Source organism: Coptis chinensis, chromosome 7 (assembly GCF_015680905.1).
Source record: "Coptis chinensis isolate HL-2020 chromosome 7, ASM1568090v1, whole genome shotgun sequence".
NCBI classification, from domain to species: domain Eukaryota; kingdom Viridiplantae; phylum Streptophyta; class Magnoliopsida; order Ranunculales; family Ranunculaceae; genus Coptis; species Coptis chinensis.
The window spans coordinates 43,543,081-43,560,423 of NC_141462.1; the positions used below are offsets into that span (position 1 = coordinate 43,543,081).

A 17,343-nucleotide genomic window follows, 5' to 3' on the forward strand; every position below is an offset into this window, starting at 1 on the left:
CGATATCGATATTTTGGGCATTGCCTCCTCTTGTCCTTTTGGCAATCTATGCAATTGGCCAATTAGAGGAAAAAAAAAACTCAATTCGTTGAGTAAACAGTACCTTGAGCATATGGCTCTTTATCTTGTAAAGGTGCTGTGCTTACATTTTACAGATTATGTAATACGCAAGTGCATGGTTTCACTACCGAAAGCATGGGCATGTGAATATAGCATGGTTTCACTACAGATTATGTGAATATGGCAGATGTTCCATGGGGTGAGGACGTGTGATGTGTTTTTATCTTTTGCAGTTTGTACTATCAAATTTACTGATTGCTTTTGATATTCGACAATATTTGTCACACGCCTGCTAAGAATTCCTTTCCCCTCATCGACAATGTATGTATACAATGTTCTTTTAAATCTAGAAATTCTGTTAAAGTGGTAATTTGTCTGCTATGAGGTATGAGGAAGGGATTAATTCATACTTGTATTCTCGCCAGCTTTGGCTGAAACATTACCAAGCCGTTCTCTCCAATTTAATTCTAAATTTTCTGCAAAATGACCGCATTAATCAAGTGGAGCAGAGCGAATTTGTTTGGGCCTAGGGGTGGGGGTTCCAGAATGTGAATTGGCGGCAGTGTTTATGGGACAGTTTCACTTTTCTTCTTCACTGTCCTCTTCGCCGAAACTCAAAACTCTCACCCCTCTTGAAGGGAAATCCCTGAGATGCGTTTTAGAGCTTTGAAATTCTGTCCGAAAGAAGTGTTGTATATTTGCCAATATGAGCTCAAATGCTGAATTATTTATGTACCTAATTATTATTTTGTTTGATTATTTTGTTTGATTGGCAAGTCGGTTTTAAATGAGATCAGTAACTCTTTGGTGTTGGTGGGTTCGAGTCCCAGACCTTTGTTATCATCACCCAAAGGTTTTACCAACCCCCTTTGCTAGTTGGCACCTAATTATTAGAGTTTTCTTAAGCTTTTTCATTCTTCTTTGGGATTGGATTGGGCCTATGCCGTCTCCAGTCCCATAACTCGGGCGATTTAGGGCTTTCCAAATAACTTTATAAGACACTTTTGTTTGGTGTGCGTTCATCACCTCCAACTACAAATGTTTTGGAACTAGTTCAACATTGTCCCTAAGTTTGAACTTTACAACTTCTGAAACCCACTTTGCATCGGCTTGTAGATTTGTTGCAAGGGTTAACTAGTATTACAACCACGCTCCCACCCCCCCTCACACTAGATAGGAAAATTAGGGTCTCCCCTTCAAGTACACACAAAAAAAAACTCAACTTGGGTTGACCGTGTTTTTTTTGTGTGTATTTGAGAGGGGGGGACGGGGGGTTGCAATTGCTTGATCTTGTGAACAACTATGTGCTTCTCTAAGTATTATAATAGCCCATATATCAGAACTAGTGGTCGGCTTTGCATACAAATGGGATGTGCAACCAGAAGACTTACACTTTAAATAGATCCTTTGAGGAGAAGTGCTCACACGACGCAGATCAAATATGTTTGCTATTGTGTATGACTTTAATGTCTTTGATAAGATCCTCTCGAGTAGGGTAGTGTTGTCCTACTTTAGGAGGAACAAACTTGAGATTCACATGCAGGAAAGGTGTCTTTGGAATATGGGAAGAACTAAGACGATCATATCCTTGGTCGTCTTATGAATTCAGCTCATTCACACCCAATAGTATAGCATCTACCATTCCAATATCAGGTTCACTTTGCCCATCATTATCAACTGTCATAGGGGTGTCTCCCCAAAAGAACCCTTGACTAGCTACAATTAGGAGTCGACCATTTATCATCATCATGTCCATCTAATACTTCAACTTCATCACCATGACCACCATTCAATACTTCAACTTCATCAGCACCATCCCCTACTTCTTCAACTACAACGACTTCATCATCATTAACTCCATCCAATACTTCTACCACTTTTTCTTGAAAATTAACTTCATGGATTATTTCAACTTCATCACCATCATCATTATCGTCAATACTTGAATTGATGGCTATTTTATATTTCTCGGGAACGTCCTCTGTATCTCTATATAGATTTTGGGAATCAAAGTCTTCATAATTGGGTTGATCAAGGTCTGCAACACAGTCTTGGTCATCACCATCATTGATCACACCTGTTATATATCAGTAATCCAGCTAATAACTATAAGCAACTAAAAACATATGATATCTTGTAAAATAGAGACTATGTACCTCCAACCAACGCAGAAGGAAGTTTGTCTCTTCTCTCATCAGAACTTAAAGGTGTAACTTCAGATGAAACTCCCTCAGGCGAAATATTTATATTTAAATGAACGATCAGTAAGTGTACCAAAAACATCAGAACATTTCACATTGACTTCGAAGCTTCACCTGTAATGACTTTTTCGAACGTGGACAAGCTGTGAGGTTCATTGTGTTAAGAAACCTCTAGGCTCTCAACATTTTTCGATTGACGAGTCCCACTTGATGTTGTCCACGACTAGGTTGTCCACGACTTGATGTTGTAACCTACTCCCAACCTCCGATCATATGATGTTATAACGGTTGCTTCTTTAAACAGCTCAGTACGAACTTCTATCTTCTTCATACTAGGTTGTCCATGAGTTCATGTGGTACCTTCTCCTAGCCTCCGAGCATATATATGGTGTTATATTGGTTTCTTTATTGAGAACCCAAATTGTCATTGCTTCACTTGGAGGTTTTTTTTTGTTTTGATCTTAATCATGTTCAAAATGTCAGCTTTGATATTCATTGATTCGACAAGGGGACTTCTTCATCAAGTACCTCAGAGAAAAGGTTGATCTCTTTCTTGCTGACACCTTTTCCACAATACACATTAACCCTTCAAAGGAAATATCCACATAAAAAATTCTTAATTTCACCTCACCACCAAAATACTTCATCACCTGTATTTAATTGTCTGCTTTCGTGTCCCCATTGCAATGAATAAGAACATCAAAAGAAGTCCTAACCAATACAATCAACATCAAACAAGGGTTAAAATTGTTTAAAAAATGGCCAACAATATTTCTCATTAAAAATAAATTATCACATTTAAGACAAAAACCATAAAAATGAAACACATTTATAGATATTTATGACACAAATAAACCATGCATCTTAAATACCTTAACATTAACTATAAAATCAACATATGGAAACCAATAATCTGTACCAAGAAACCTCAAACAAACCAAACAATAAACTACCTAGAAAACAAACCAAAACTCAAGACCCAAGACCCAAGACGATAGAGGTAGGTTCAAGAACAACAAACAATACCTTTTTTATGTGAATATGTGATGTTCTCCTCCATGTCAAACCTTAAAAAATTCGAAAAGGAGAAGACAATGAGGAGGAAGAAAAAAAAACCAAGCAAAAAACATAACCTTTTGATATTTTGTCCTTCGTTTTTTAGGTTGGCACAAAATACGAGGTAAAAGTTGAAAAGGTAGTGAGATCGAAAACAACATAAAAGTTGTTAATAGTATGTTAATCTATTACTTCTTAATAAACAGAACGAAATATACTACAACCTTACAAATTGTTTTTTAATAACACGTATACTACTTTTTGTGGTCAGGATCCAACGGTCACCCTTCACTAGTAAGTCACAATCATAAAGTACAATAGGAGAGAGGTTGTTGCAGTAGGAGAAGAGAGAGATTCATTACCACGTCGGCTTTTTCTAAAATTTTGTGAGAGGGAAAAAATGTCCAAAGTCGCGTTGAAAAGTCAAAATTAGAATCCGGTGTTTAATTGGGAACTGAATGACACTATTGATGTCTAATTAGGAAATTACCCTAAATAATTTCCTCCTTTCTTTTTGGAAGGAGAAAAAAAAATTAAGTTCTCAAAATCAAACCAACAAAAAGAAATGAGACACGTGTAGTCCCAAAACAATCGTATAATGAAGACCAGGTCGATGACTAAGGCAGAGAAGAATAATAATACCGCTCAAACCTCTATCCGTTCAGGTACATTATAACAACTCCAATTTTTAAGCAACGTAGATAATATTATTCAAATTGAAACTAATTATTTTAATTCTAGCATGTTACAAATTTTGTTTCTCTATAGTGGAACATGGATATTCTTGTTGTTGTTGATTTTATGAAGTATATTATTTAAATTTGTTGTTAGAACTTTTGTAGGTAAGAGAATCATATTGGGTTTGAAAAACATTGTTAAAATGTACCCATTCATATAGGTATGGACCTTGGGTGTTTTTAGACCCACATTAGGCCCAAAAGTTGAGTTAAACATGCTTAAAACATTGAATAAAGAAAAGGGTGAACTAGTGTTACCCCCCCCCCCCCCCCCCCCTTACTAGATGGGAAATTAGGGTCTCCCCCCTAAACACACGGTCAACTTGGTTTGGCCCTTAACTTTCAAGTCAAACAACTGAAAATAACATAAATGCCCCCACCTAATTAAAAATGAACATTTTCTTTTTGAAAACAATGAGGGCATTTGTGTAATTTTCAATTGTTTGACACCAAGTTGACCGTGTGTTTAGGGGGGAGACCCTAATTTCCCATCTAGTGGGGGGGGGGGGGGGGGTGGTAATTTTTAACCCTAAAGAAAATTTGCGAATTTCCTCTGTAAAAATCTTTTTATTTAAAAACAAAACCCTAGCCTCCATTAAAAATAAGAAAAACCCTAGCCTCCATTAAAAATCCCCTTTGCTTTCCAATGTTCTTGTCCTTTTCGGGCAAAACCCCTTTTGTTGTTGTTCAAGCTCAGCAAGGTTCTAACTTGTAGCTGATTTTTCTTTGGTTCACTACTCCTTCCTCCTTCTCTGTTGTTGTTCGGGAAAGTTCCTTTGCTTTCCAGTGACGCGATAATATCCTCCACTGTTCGAAAGTGAGAGTTCGGGACGGAAGGCAAACAAGTATGGACCTTTATGAGTTTGAAAACCCCAGTTCAGCTAGGCTAGTTGATTATGTTGTGGAGAGTGTTTCGACTTGTTTGCAGGGTTCTAAACCTGCAGCAAGGCAGATGACTTTTGCTGAAATAGTCATTAACAACTCCTTAACTGGTGTTGAATTTTCAGCCCAAGGAGCAAGTAGAAATGTTATGGTAGCACAAAACCAAGGAAGCACATTTGCGGATATGGTACGACCTCACATATAGTGCCCAGTGGATATCTCCACACTGCTAATGCTAACCAGAAAGGATAACCATCCAGCCATTAAACTTCCTATAAGATTTGTTGAAAAGGGCATTGAAGCTTGTAAACTATCTCTAGTGGTCCGAGTTGATATGAAACTTACCCTAGACAAAATTAGATCGGTAGTCAGCACTGATTGGGGATTAACTGGAAAGGTGAAAATTTCACCCTTGGGAAAAGGTTATACCAACTTCTGTTTTGAGAAAGAAGATGACTATAGCAGAATTTTACATGGAGGAACATGGTATATAGAAGGACATCTTCTGAGGTTTACAAAATGGACACCAAACTTCAGCACAAACACATATCGCCAGGCAACAGCCCCCGTATGGGTGAAATTTCCAAGACTTCCCCTCGAATATTGGGAAGCTGAAACTCTAATGTCAATGGGAAGAGGACTAGGTAGCCCTATCAGAGTTGACACCAACACTCTTGACAGAGATAGCGGATATCACACAAGTGTACTGGTGGAAATAGATTTGACTGAATCAATCCCAGATAAAATCTTAGTGGAAGTGGTGGAACAGGGCATTGACTTTTGGCAAGAAATCCAATTGGGTAAGCTTCCAAAATTTTGCACTCATTGCATAATGGTTGGCCACCTAACTGCTGAATGTAGAAGACTCCAATCAGAAAAAGGGAAGGACCAAGTTCCAAGCCAAGAGAATGCAAATGCCCCACTTCGCCCGAGCACCTGTACTCTCCAAAAGCCAGCAACGAATTAAAAGACAAAATCGTGCAGCCGAATGGAGACCACGAGGAAATACAACAGCACAAGAAGATGTTGAGGAAGCACCAGCAGCCACAGATGTATTGGTGGAAATGCCCATTCCACAAAGTATGTCTTGAACTCCAGGTGCCTGTGTAGTGGAAAGAAATATCCCAAGTTCACAAAGGACTGCCCCAGAGGAGATTACTCCTACACTGACTGTAGCGGTTTTGGAAACTCCCCTAGACCCAATAATAGATATTGTACCTATTCCAAGGTAGGCTGGCCTACATAGTGGATCCCCCACTCAAACTTGCAATGCTTTGGTCTAATTTGTCTCAGAAAACTCCACTGTATCGCACGAAGAATCAATCCAACTCATGGAAATGGCAATGGAAACTAACTTTCCTATCGCTATAGGGGAAGAAATTCTTTATGCTATAGATCATAACCGATTCTCTGCTCTTGAAGAGGACTCTCAAAGCGTTCTTGATTCAAGTGAAATGTCTGAAGAAGAAATAGAGCACTTTCAAGATGAAGTTTTATTGACTTCAAACCTACTCTTCTCCCCTCCTCCAAGTACACCTTTGGGTGTTGTCACAAGGGCAGGCAAAAGGAATAACCAAGTTCCCGAGTCCTTTGGTGCTATCCCCAATCAAAGGATAGCACCTGATGCTACCCCCAATCAAAGGATAGTATCTCAGCAGAGTACGAAGCTTGGTAGTGCTTCCAAGAAGCCGAACAGCAACAAATGAAAGGGATGGCCCAAGGGGTCGAAGAACAAACGTCACTAATGACTACACCTATCTGTGTGTGGAATGTGCAAAGAGCCAATGATGACCAAAAAGCTAAAGAAATCAATAAAGTCAGAATAGACAAGAAGCTGAGTGTGTATTGTTTGCCTGAAAAATGAAATTTCTGCAACATAAGTACGAGCGCATTCGCAATATGTGCTGCCCACTCTGGGAGCATATGAATAATTATAGCAAGGATCCCTCAGGTCGAATCTGGATGTGCTGGGACCCATGTAAAATATATTTTGCTAAGCTTATGGAGTCTGATCAATATATTCATTGTAAGGTTACTCACTTACCGAACAATAAAGTGTACTTTCTCACTGTAGTCTACGTAAGAAATGCTAAAGTTGAAAGACTGAAGTTATGGCAGGACATTAGATCTCTCCACAGCTTTATCAATCTACCTTGGAATGTAGTCGGTGACTTTAATAACATTTCTAACGCAAAGGAGAGAAGAGGGGGGGCCCATGCATCCGAGAGAAGTAAGTGACTTTATTGAATGTTTAAAAACTTGTGGCATGTCAGATTTATCTTTTAATGGCTTCTTTTTCACATGGAGTAATAAGGTGGATGGACCTGGCATGATTATGACAAAAATAGACCGAAGCTTGGTAAATAGTCTATGGTTGGCTTAGTATCCGTCATCTAAGGCAGAATTCCTCCCACACGTCATTTATGATCATTCCCCTATTCTCATAGAGTGAAAAGCGCCAAGCAGGAAAATTGGCCCGTTTAGATTCAAAAGTTACTGGATGGAGCAACCGGAATTTCATGCTATCCTTGAAGAGGTGTGGGAGACTCCTGTTTATTCCAATCCCATATATATTCTCATGCAGAAGCTAAAGCTTTTGAAGGAAAGGTTCAAGCCTTGGGCACGGAAGAATTTTTTTACCTCCATGGTCGAGTTATAAGAGCTAGGGAGGAGCTATATGATATCCAGAAGCTTTTGCAGGATTCCCCTTTCAATCCACACCTTGGCCAAAGTGAAAAAGTTGCTCTTAAAAAGTACCAGACTCCTGCTAGTGCGGAAGCTTCTGAGATTCAGCTTAAGGAAGAGGGTGACTAGATGTTGGAAGGTGACAAGTGCATTGCCTATTTCTTCATTATTCTTAAGGAAAAAAGAGCTAGAAGTGGCATCTGGTCTCTCCATGATGATCAAGGAGACACAGTCCAAGGACAAGAAGACATTATTAAGATGATTATCGAGTTCTACAAAGGGATTCTTGGCACAAAAGGGGAGGAGATCTCTAGTCCAGTTTTCTTCTAAAGCTTACCAGTCAAGGCCACAGTCATTGATTCATTTTCCTTGGACTCTGAGGTGACAAAAGATGAAATAAAGCATGCGCTCTTTGAGATGGAGGACAGTAAAGCACCAGGCCCAGATGGATATACTCTTTTTTTCTTTAAGAAATGCTGGGCTACTATTGGTCTTGATTTTATTTTGGCAGCTCAAAATGCTTTTAGATTTTGTAAAATCCCCAGAGTGGTCAATGCAACCCTTCTTTGTCTAGTTCCCAAAATAACTAACCCATCCTGGGCAGAAGATTTTAGACTGATTGCCTTATGCAACACTATATATAAGTGCATGTCTAAAGTTCTTACAAATATACTGAAATTGGTGATTAATGATTTGGTTTATCCTAATCAATCAGCTTTTATCCCTGCTAGGACCATACAGGACAACATCTTACTTTCTCATTAACTTCTACGAGGGTATGATAGGAAACATGGCGGTCCGCGGTAACGATAGCTTTACCAACGAATAAGCAACGAAACTCAAACACAAGTAAAACTAAAACTAATTTCAGCTTAATTTTATCAAAGTTATCTACTCTCGTTATCGTTCAATATAGTTGGAGTAGAGAATTCGTTCCACTCCTAGTTCTTTAGAATTCACGATCACGACGATTATCAGTTCTATCAAAGTCAATGAGAGTACGGATTACTGTAATTATGCTAACAAAGATGGAAATAACGTAATCGAAATTGTTCTAAATAGTAAGATGACAATTAAAATACTAAGGTTTTGAACTAGATAAAGAATTAGGGGAATTTGATTCCACCTTAATTCGACTTAATAAACTAGCAAGAATTGTCGTAATCCGAATTGCAATGCTTTCGCATAGCAATTGGATCATTCTAATCCCTAATTATTCATGGTAATCTCTACCAACTAAGAACTAGTATGTGAAGCAATCAAACCCATTCTCATGGTGAACTAACTACTTTATAGAATGGAATAGATCACTATCAACAATTCTACGCTAACAACAATCAAGTTTCATCAAGACTTCATCAAACCCCTCTAATAGAGGTTTTAGCCTTGAATCATTATACTATCATTAATATATAAATAATAATAAGACATGATAAAAAGATTATAAATTTAATATATTGATCCAATCAAGGATTCAAAACTGAATTCAAACCTAAGTAATGATTAATAACTAAATAACTGAATTGAGATCTAAGTGATTTAATGAACTAAAATTAGATTTATGAATAACTAACTAACTTTATTGATCTAATGAATAATAATCTAATGATTCGAAAAACTGAATTAAAAACAAGTAATCACTAATTAAAATGAAGTCTAAACTAAAATTATTTCAATCCCTAAGTAAAAATTTATTATCCAGAACTATTTCTGAACTAGATCTAGAATAGCTTAAGAGCCAAGCTTTTGTTTCTTTGATCTTGAAGAGCTAGATCCACATTTTCGTGCATAGGCTGAGGAGCCATGTTTTGGGCCAAAAAATCGAGCCCAAAACCCAATTTCTTCAGTCCACAGAGGGCTTTTCAGCTGGAAATGACTTCAACATCCTTTTCGTCAACTTTAGCTCCTCTGATTGGGTCAAAGCTCGAACCATTGGAAATCTCCTTCCAAGCCGGTTGTTTTGAAGCAAGGTAGACCTAATTCCGAGGTCTGAGTCCAAAGATACTGCCTTTGGAAGTTCTGCTGACTTTTGTGCGTTGTTTCTGCCCGCGTTGACTTTGACTTTTTAGCTTTGACTGGGTTTTAAATGAGCTTTTTCTCCTTGGATCTTGGCCTTTAATTGTAGAACTTCTTAACAACCAACCCTTGCTCCATTATCTCACAAAAGGGGCGCATTTCTACACATATCCGACTCCAATGCTTGAAATACATAAGAACACGATAAAAAGCACTAACTCTTACTTATTAATCACATAATTGGTCAAAAGTGATATTGTTAAAGGGGTTAAAACTACAGTTTTGGGCTCTTATCAAACCACCCCCAAATAGTATTTTGCTTGTCCTCAAGCAAATATGATAAATTAGTATAAGTGACCAAAATTGGAGTTCTAACTAATCTCGCCGAGTGCGATTGCATTGACCATATGCAACAAGGCCTTAAACCACTAGGAATTCACTAGTGGACGAGTTATAGCCTCGTGAGAGTTTTTCTGTGAAGGCACTCAGAAACTTCATCTATACTACAACGACTAAGAAATAAAACTATTGTTTCCTTATTTATGTGTCAATTATCTATACATCTCACCAGCAATGAATACAGAATAATCAAGTCGAAACCTAAGCTAATATATGCATAATGATCAATCATCTATGAATAAACATAGATACAATGTGTAATACTATGAAATGCACTAACATGTCCGTTTCTGAAACTTTGGAATAACATCCTTAAGTAGGTCCTCACATAAAAGTCAAGACAAAAATACTCCGATTTTTCTGCTCAAGTTTCGCTACTCCAGTGTGCAATGGGCACACTTTACCTTACAATATCAATGACACATAAGGAAGCCGAAGTCGATCAAACACATCTACTTACTATCACACTGACCTGTTCCTAATTGAGCTAGAGGTCTTATTTAGGAGTTGCGGGGATTAGGTGATGGTTTAAGAATGAAGGAAATGGATATTCAAAAAGGATAAGTCTGAGAAAATAGGGTCTTCATATTACGTAACTAGAGAAACCCTTGTTATTTTGCTTCTACACTTTGTTTCCATCCTTAGCATTTTTATTTTGGCTTTTTGACTCCTTTTATTCTATTTTTGGAGCTTTTATTTTGCTTCTATTTTTATTTTTCTTTTATTTGGATGGAAACTTCTTTTCTTTTTCTTTTCTGAAGCAACTATTTAATTTTTGTGTACACTGGTTTTTCTTTTCTCTTTTCTTCACTCATCTAATTCTCAGACTCATTCTAAAATGGGTAGGTTGATTTTTTTATTTTGTTTTGTTTTTGTAAAAGGGTAAAAGAATTGTGGTTTATGAAAGGCTAAAGAAAAGCTCAGAGGGGCGACTAGCAGAAATTAATTCATAGGTTTGAATTTCTGGCTATATCGATCCAAAGAGGGCCTAAATTCTCGCTTTTGATATGGTATAATGATAAAGCAAGTGGACGTGTGATTTCTCTATTCGGAATTTACTTTTCCCTTATGTCATCTCTCAAATATTTCACTCATATAAGGCTTTAGGCTATATTCTCACAGGATTTATAGAATAAGTACTCTAGCCTAGATTTTAGAAACTTACTGCCAAACAATCGTAGATACTCATGTAATATATTTATAGAAAGATGCAGAGATTATTACCTACATATTATCCTAAGTTTCTAAAAACTATTCTAATGCAAAAGCTAACGTGAGACTTCTATATTATTAAGAGCATAGAGAAAGAAACAAAACCAATATTCCTAAGTGTATAGCATAAACTTTTTATTTATATTTTTGAATTTTTGAAATTTTTAATAGAAAACAAGTGCATATGATATATATCTATATCCTAACAGATGCCTTAAATTACGCGTGTTTCTATGCCACCCCAAACAAGAAGCATGCTTTGTCCTCAAAGTATTGAAATAAAAAGGGTAGAAAAATACCATGGAAACGCGTCAAATTTTGGAACATCTACAAAACAAGGTCAAAACATACTAGTATAGAAAAAGAAAAATAGACGCAACTCTATATGAGTTCCACCCGTTATGGGGTTAACAAGAGTAAATTGCTTTGGACATAAGCAGACTCGAACGAAAATAAAAACTTACCTTATCTCCATCGTTTAAGCGTCATCCTCCTCCTCTTCATAGGACCACGGTTGTTTTGCGTCCTGCCACGCTATGATAATTTGCCAAGCCCTTTGCCGTGTATCATCAACCCGTGTTAACCTGTCAAGTGTTACTTGGTTTAATGGGGTGTAAGGAGCAACAAAATGAGGTTGCACCTGCCATCCTGGCCAAGTCATAACTCGAAATGAATGAACCACACAATTGATGGGTCTCATGATTTCAACCCTAACCCAATCCGTGAATTGAGTACAAAATTCAGGTAAACAACCGCGCATGATGCGGCAAACCAAAACAGGCATAAGAAGATACTTATGCCTCATGCTATGGGCTATCTTTAGACTGGCCACTAAAACTCTGGGAATGTCGTATAGGCGATGTCCCTCAGCTAAAGCAAGGAAAACGTCACTAGCGGTACTATTTGTAGAAGTAAATTGCCACTCCCCTAAAATATTCATCAGGATGAATAACATGGTGGTGCATACATTTAGGGACAGGCTACCAAAGGCTATGTTATATCGCCTTTGGTCCATTACACGAAACACCTTTCCCCCATAATACTCGTGGAAATACGCATAGTCATAGAGGTATGCATTATCAGTCATATATCCCCACGTGTTTGTAGGATTTGGCAAAGGCGATCCCGAAACCAACGCTACCAAATTCTTACTAAATTCCATTATCTTGTCATTAACTACGACGGAGAATTTTTGTTCTCTATCAGGTTGACAAAAGAAATTAACATTATTGTAGAAATATGAAGTAAGCTGAGGTGAATACGAGTCGTCATCACTTACCAGTAGATGCCGCCATCCTAACTGCACGATCCTCTCGCGGAACGATCCTCCATAGGTCTCGCTTCCCAACAAATCTTCGAAAGACTGCTCAGGTATGACTGTAGAAGATGTCATCACAATAACTACTCTCTAGAAGAGCTTCAAACGACCCTGGAAAACTCATAAAAAAAACAAAAAATTTATGGGGCTACGAAGGTCAGGGCGCGGGTTACGCTCAGAAGTAGCATTGGATGGGCGCGGGTCGCGCTCAAGTATAACTCGAGCTCCAGGCATTTCAACGCAGGGTGCACTCAGACATAGACTAGGTAGGGCGCAGGGTGCGCTCCGTGTGTTAAGAGCAAGATGAAGTGAAAAATAAAAGGAAAAAATTAGACATTCAGGGTAAGAGATGAAAGTGAGATGTGTTGGTTTTGTGTGTAGAATAAATCAAGTATATATAGGGTTTTAGTTTCTAAAAGAAAACGATAAGTTGCCAAAAAAATGTTAGGCAATTGCCAGAAACAAAATATTTCCAAAACCTTAAACGGAAACAACCTATATTCCGTATTCCAAAACAAACCTAATATCTTTTAGATTGAATTTAGAATAGCAACTTCAAAACTCATTGAAATTTCATCCTACCACAGTATCTAATGATAGCCACACTAATAATAGCAACATTCTCGACCAACTCATTGCAAAATTACTTCTAAAATGGTGGATCAGATAAAAACAATGCTAACAATAAGAATACCACCCCCAAACAGTTCGGGAAGGTGAGATTTACGCAAAAATTATCGCATGCTTAGACAAATCCCAATTTAAATTAAAATAGAAATTCAAATAACAATTAACTACATAATTCAAATTTAACTACTGAATTTAACAACTTAACATTCAATCTACTAAAAACCTTAAAAACAACATCAAAATAACAAATTCCCTAAACAACTAGACACGAGATGAAGATGGACCCTGGGATGAAGATGGACCCGAGCCATCCCTCCTTCCGCGACGACGCTCATGCCTCACAGACTCCTCTGAGGAAGAACCCCCCATGGGTGGCATGCGTTCTAGAATTTCCACTTGGAACCGGCGCTGTTCCACCATAAATGCCTTCATCTCTACCCAACGCTCGTCTTCCCGCTGGACTATAGTCCCCATGTTAGTCTGGAGATCCTTTCCACCCTCGTTGAGCAATTCAACGAATGTCTTAAGGTTCTTTTATATTTTTGAATTCTAACCTGCCTAGTCCGTAAATCTTCACAAATATTATTAAGGGAACGCAAGCCACGATGCAACACTGACATGTATGATAAATGGTAAAACGATAGTTTTACCTACGAATAAGCTACAAAACTCAACGCAACTAAAACTAGAACTATTTTGAGCTTAACGTTATCAAAGTTTTCTACTCTCGATGCTATTGTAATTTAGTTGGAATAGAAGATTCGTTCCACTCCTAGTTCTTTAGAATTCTAAGTTAACTACGATTATCAGTCTATTAAAGTTAATGAGAGTAACAATGTAATTATACTACGATGGGAAACTACGAATCAATATGCGAATAACGAAATGACGGAATTCAAATACTAACTTGACAATAGAGAATGAATTAGGGGAATTCGATTCCACCTTGATTTGACTTAATCAACTAACAAAGAAATGTCGTGATCCAATTTTCAATGCTTTCGCATAACAAATTGGTATTTCTAATCCCTAATTATTTATGACAATCTCTACCAAATAATAACTAGCATGTGAAGCAATCAAACCTATTCTCATGGTGAACTAATTACTTTCTAGAATTGAATAAATTATCACGACGATTTCTAAGCTAACAAAATCAAGTTTTCATCAAGGCTTCCTCAAACCCCTCTAATGGAGGTTTTAGCCTTAAATCATTATGCTATCATTAATATATAAATCATAACAAGACATGATAAAATAGATTATAAATTTACTTATTTGATTTAAAATGGAGATCTAATCACGCAAGATTGAATTGAAACTAGTAATGATAATTAACTAAATCTATGAATTGAAGCTAAAATGATTTAATGAAATGAAACTAGATTTATGAATAACTAACTAACTTTATTGATCTAATGAATAATAACAATACTAATTCAAAACTGAATTCAAAACAAGGTAATAAAACTAATTAATAGAGTCTAAACTAATTTATTTTCTAATCTAGGTCGAGCTCATTAGTCTGCCCCCTTTCTTCTTTTCAACAAGAGAAAGAGATCCCCAATTTCGTGCATGGGCCTGGAGTCATATTTTGGGCCGGAAAATCGAGCCTAAAACCCAATTTCTTCAGTCCACAGAGGCCTTTTTAGCTGGATTTGACTTCAACAGACTTTTTGTCCACTCTTTCTCCTCTGATTGGGTAAAGGTTTGGGCCATTGGAAAGATCTTTCCAAGACGGTCGTTTTGACATAAGGTAGGCCCAATTCAGAGGTCTGAGTCCAAAGATACAGTCTTCAAAAGTTCTACTGACTTTTGTGCGCTGTTTCTGCCCGTGTTGACTTTTCAGCTTTTACCAGGTTTTTTCTCCTTGAGTCTTGGCCTTTAATCACAGAATTTCTTAACAACCAACCCTTGCTCTTTTATCTCGCAAAATTGACACATTTCTGTACGTAATTGACTCAAATGCCTGAAATACATAAAAGCACGTAATCAGTATTAACTTTTATTTATTACTCGCATAATTGGTCTAAAAGTATTATTGTCAAGGGGTTAAAATTACAGTTTTGGGCTCTAATCAAACCACCCCCAAACAGCATTTTGCTTATCGTCAAGCAAATAAGTGACCAAAAATGGAGTTTTAACTACTCTCGTTTCGCCGAGTGCGATTGCATTAACCATATGCAACAAGACTTGAAACCACTAGGAATTCCATAGGGGACGAGTTATAGTCTCGTGAGAGTTTTCCAGTGAAGGTACTCACAAATTTCATCTATACTACATCGACTAAGAAATAAAACTATTGTTTCCTTATTTATGCTCCCAATTATCTATATATCTCACTAGCAATGAATACAGAATAATCAAGTTGAAATCTAAGCTAATATATGCATAATAATCAATCATCTATGAATAAACATATATACAATGAGTAATACTATGAAATGCACTAACAGGTCTATTTATGAAAACTCGGAATAACGTCCTTAAGTAGGTCCTCACATAAATGTCAAGACAAAACCACTCTGATTTTTCCACTCAATTTTCGCTATTCCAGTGTGCAGTGGGCACACTTTACCTTACAATCTCAATGACACACAAGGAAGCCGAAGTCGATCAAACACATCTATAATAGGTAGGTTGATTTTTTATTTTGTTTTGTTTTTGTAAAAGGGTAAAGGATTTGTGGGTTAGGAAAGGCTAAAGAAAGGTTCAGAGGGGCGACTAGCGGAAAATAATTTCATAAGGTTTGAATATCTGGCTATATCGATCCAAAGAAGGCCTAAATTCTCCCTTAGGATATGGTATAGTGATCAAGCAAGTGGACGTGTGATTTCTCTATCCGGATTTTACTTCTCCTTTGTGTCATTTATCAAATGTTTCACTTGTATAAGTCTTTAGGCTATATTCTCGCAAGATTTGTAGAATAAGTACTCTAGTCTAGATTTTAGAAACTTACTACCAAATAATCATAGATACTCATGTAATATATTTATAGATAGATGCAAAGGTTATTACCTATATATTAACCTAAGTTTCTAAAAATTATTCTAATGCAAAAGCTAACGTGAGACTTCTAGATTATTAAGAGCATAGAGAAAGAAAACAATACCAATATTCCTAAGTGTATAACATAACATATTTTAACATTAAATTTTTTTTTTTGAAATTTTTGAAATTTTTACTATAATACAAGTGCATATTGTACATATTTATATCATAACAGATGTCTTAATTACACGTGTTTCTATGCCACCCCCAAACAAGAAGCATGCTTTGTCCTCAAAGTATTGAAATAAAAAGGGTAGAAAAATACCATAGAAACGCGTGAAATTCTGGAATATTTGTAAAATAAGGTTAAACATACTAATATAGAAAAAGAAAAACAGACACAACTCTATATGAGTTCCAACCGTTATGGGGATAACAAGAAATAAAGTGCTTGGGACATAAGCAGACACTAACTGAAATTAAAAACTTACCTTATCTCCCTAGTTAATCGTCATCCTCATCCTCTATAAAGAAATGAGGTTCCTTCGCGTCTTGCCATGCCATGATGATTTGCCAAGCCCTTCGCCGTGTGTCATCAACCCGTGCTAACCTGTTAAGCGCCACTTGGTCGGACGGGGTGTAGGGGGCAACCCAATGAGGTTGCACTTGCCATCCCGGCCAAGTCATAGCACGAAAAGATCGAATAATACAATTGGTGGGTCTCACAATGTTGACCCCAACCCAATCTGTGAAACGGGCATAAAAAATAGGGAAGAAACATAGCATAATACGACAAACTAAAACATACATAAGAAGGTACTTATGCCTCTTACTCTGGGCTCATGCTAAACTACACATTAATGTCTTAGGAAGGTCATATAGCAGACATCCCTTAGCTAGAGCAAGAAAAATGTCGCAAGTGGCATCATTCGCAGAAGAAAAATGCCACTCCCCTAGTATGTTTAGCATGATAAAGAACATTATCGTGCCCACGTTAAGGGACAAGCTACCAAGGGCTACATTATATGTCCCTTGGTCCTCTACACAGAAAATTCCGACCCCATAAGTCTCATGCAAAAGCTCATAGTTGTGGGCAGAGAAATTATCAACTATGTAGTCCCATAGGTCTTGAATCTCAGTAGGCATAGGAAGCTCA

At 37.2% G+C, this 17,343-nt stretch overlaps 1 protein-coding gene across 1 annotated transcript; it reads left to right on the forward strand.

Annotated features, from left to right (window-relative positions):
* Positions 1–4,901: 4,901 nt before the first annotated feature.
* On the forward strand, positions 4,902–5,903 carry LOC147487631 (uncharacterized). Its single transcript, XM_086574084.1, has 2 exons — positions 4,902–5,123; positions 5,229–5,903. Exons 1-2 carry the CDS (start codon positions 4,902–4,904, stop codon positions 5,901–5,903), a joined length of 897 nt encoding a protein of 298 aa, XP_086430210.1.
* Positions 5,904–17,343: the final 11,440 nt, after the last annotated feature.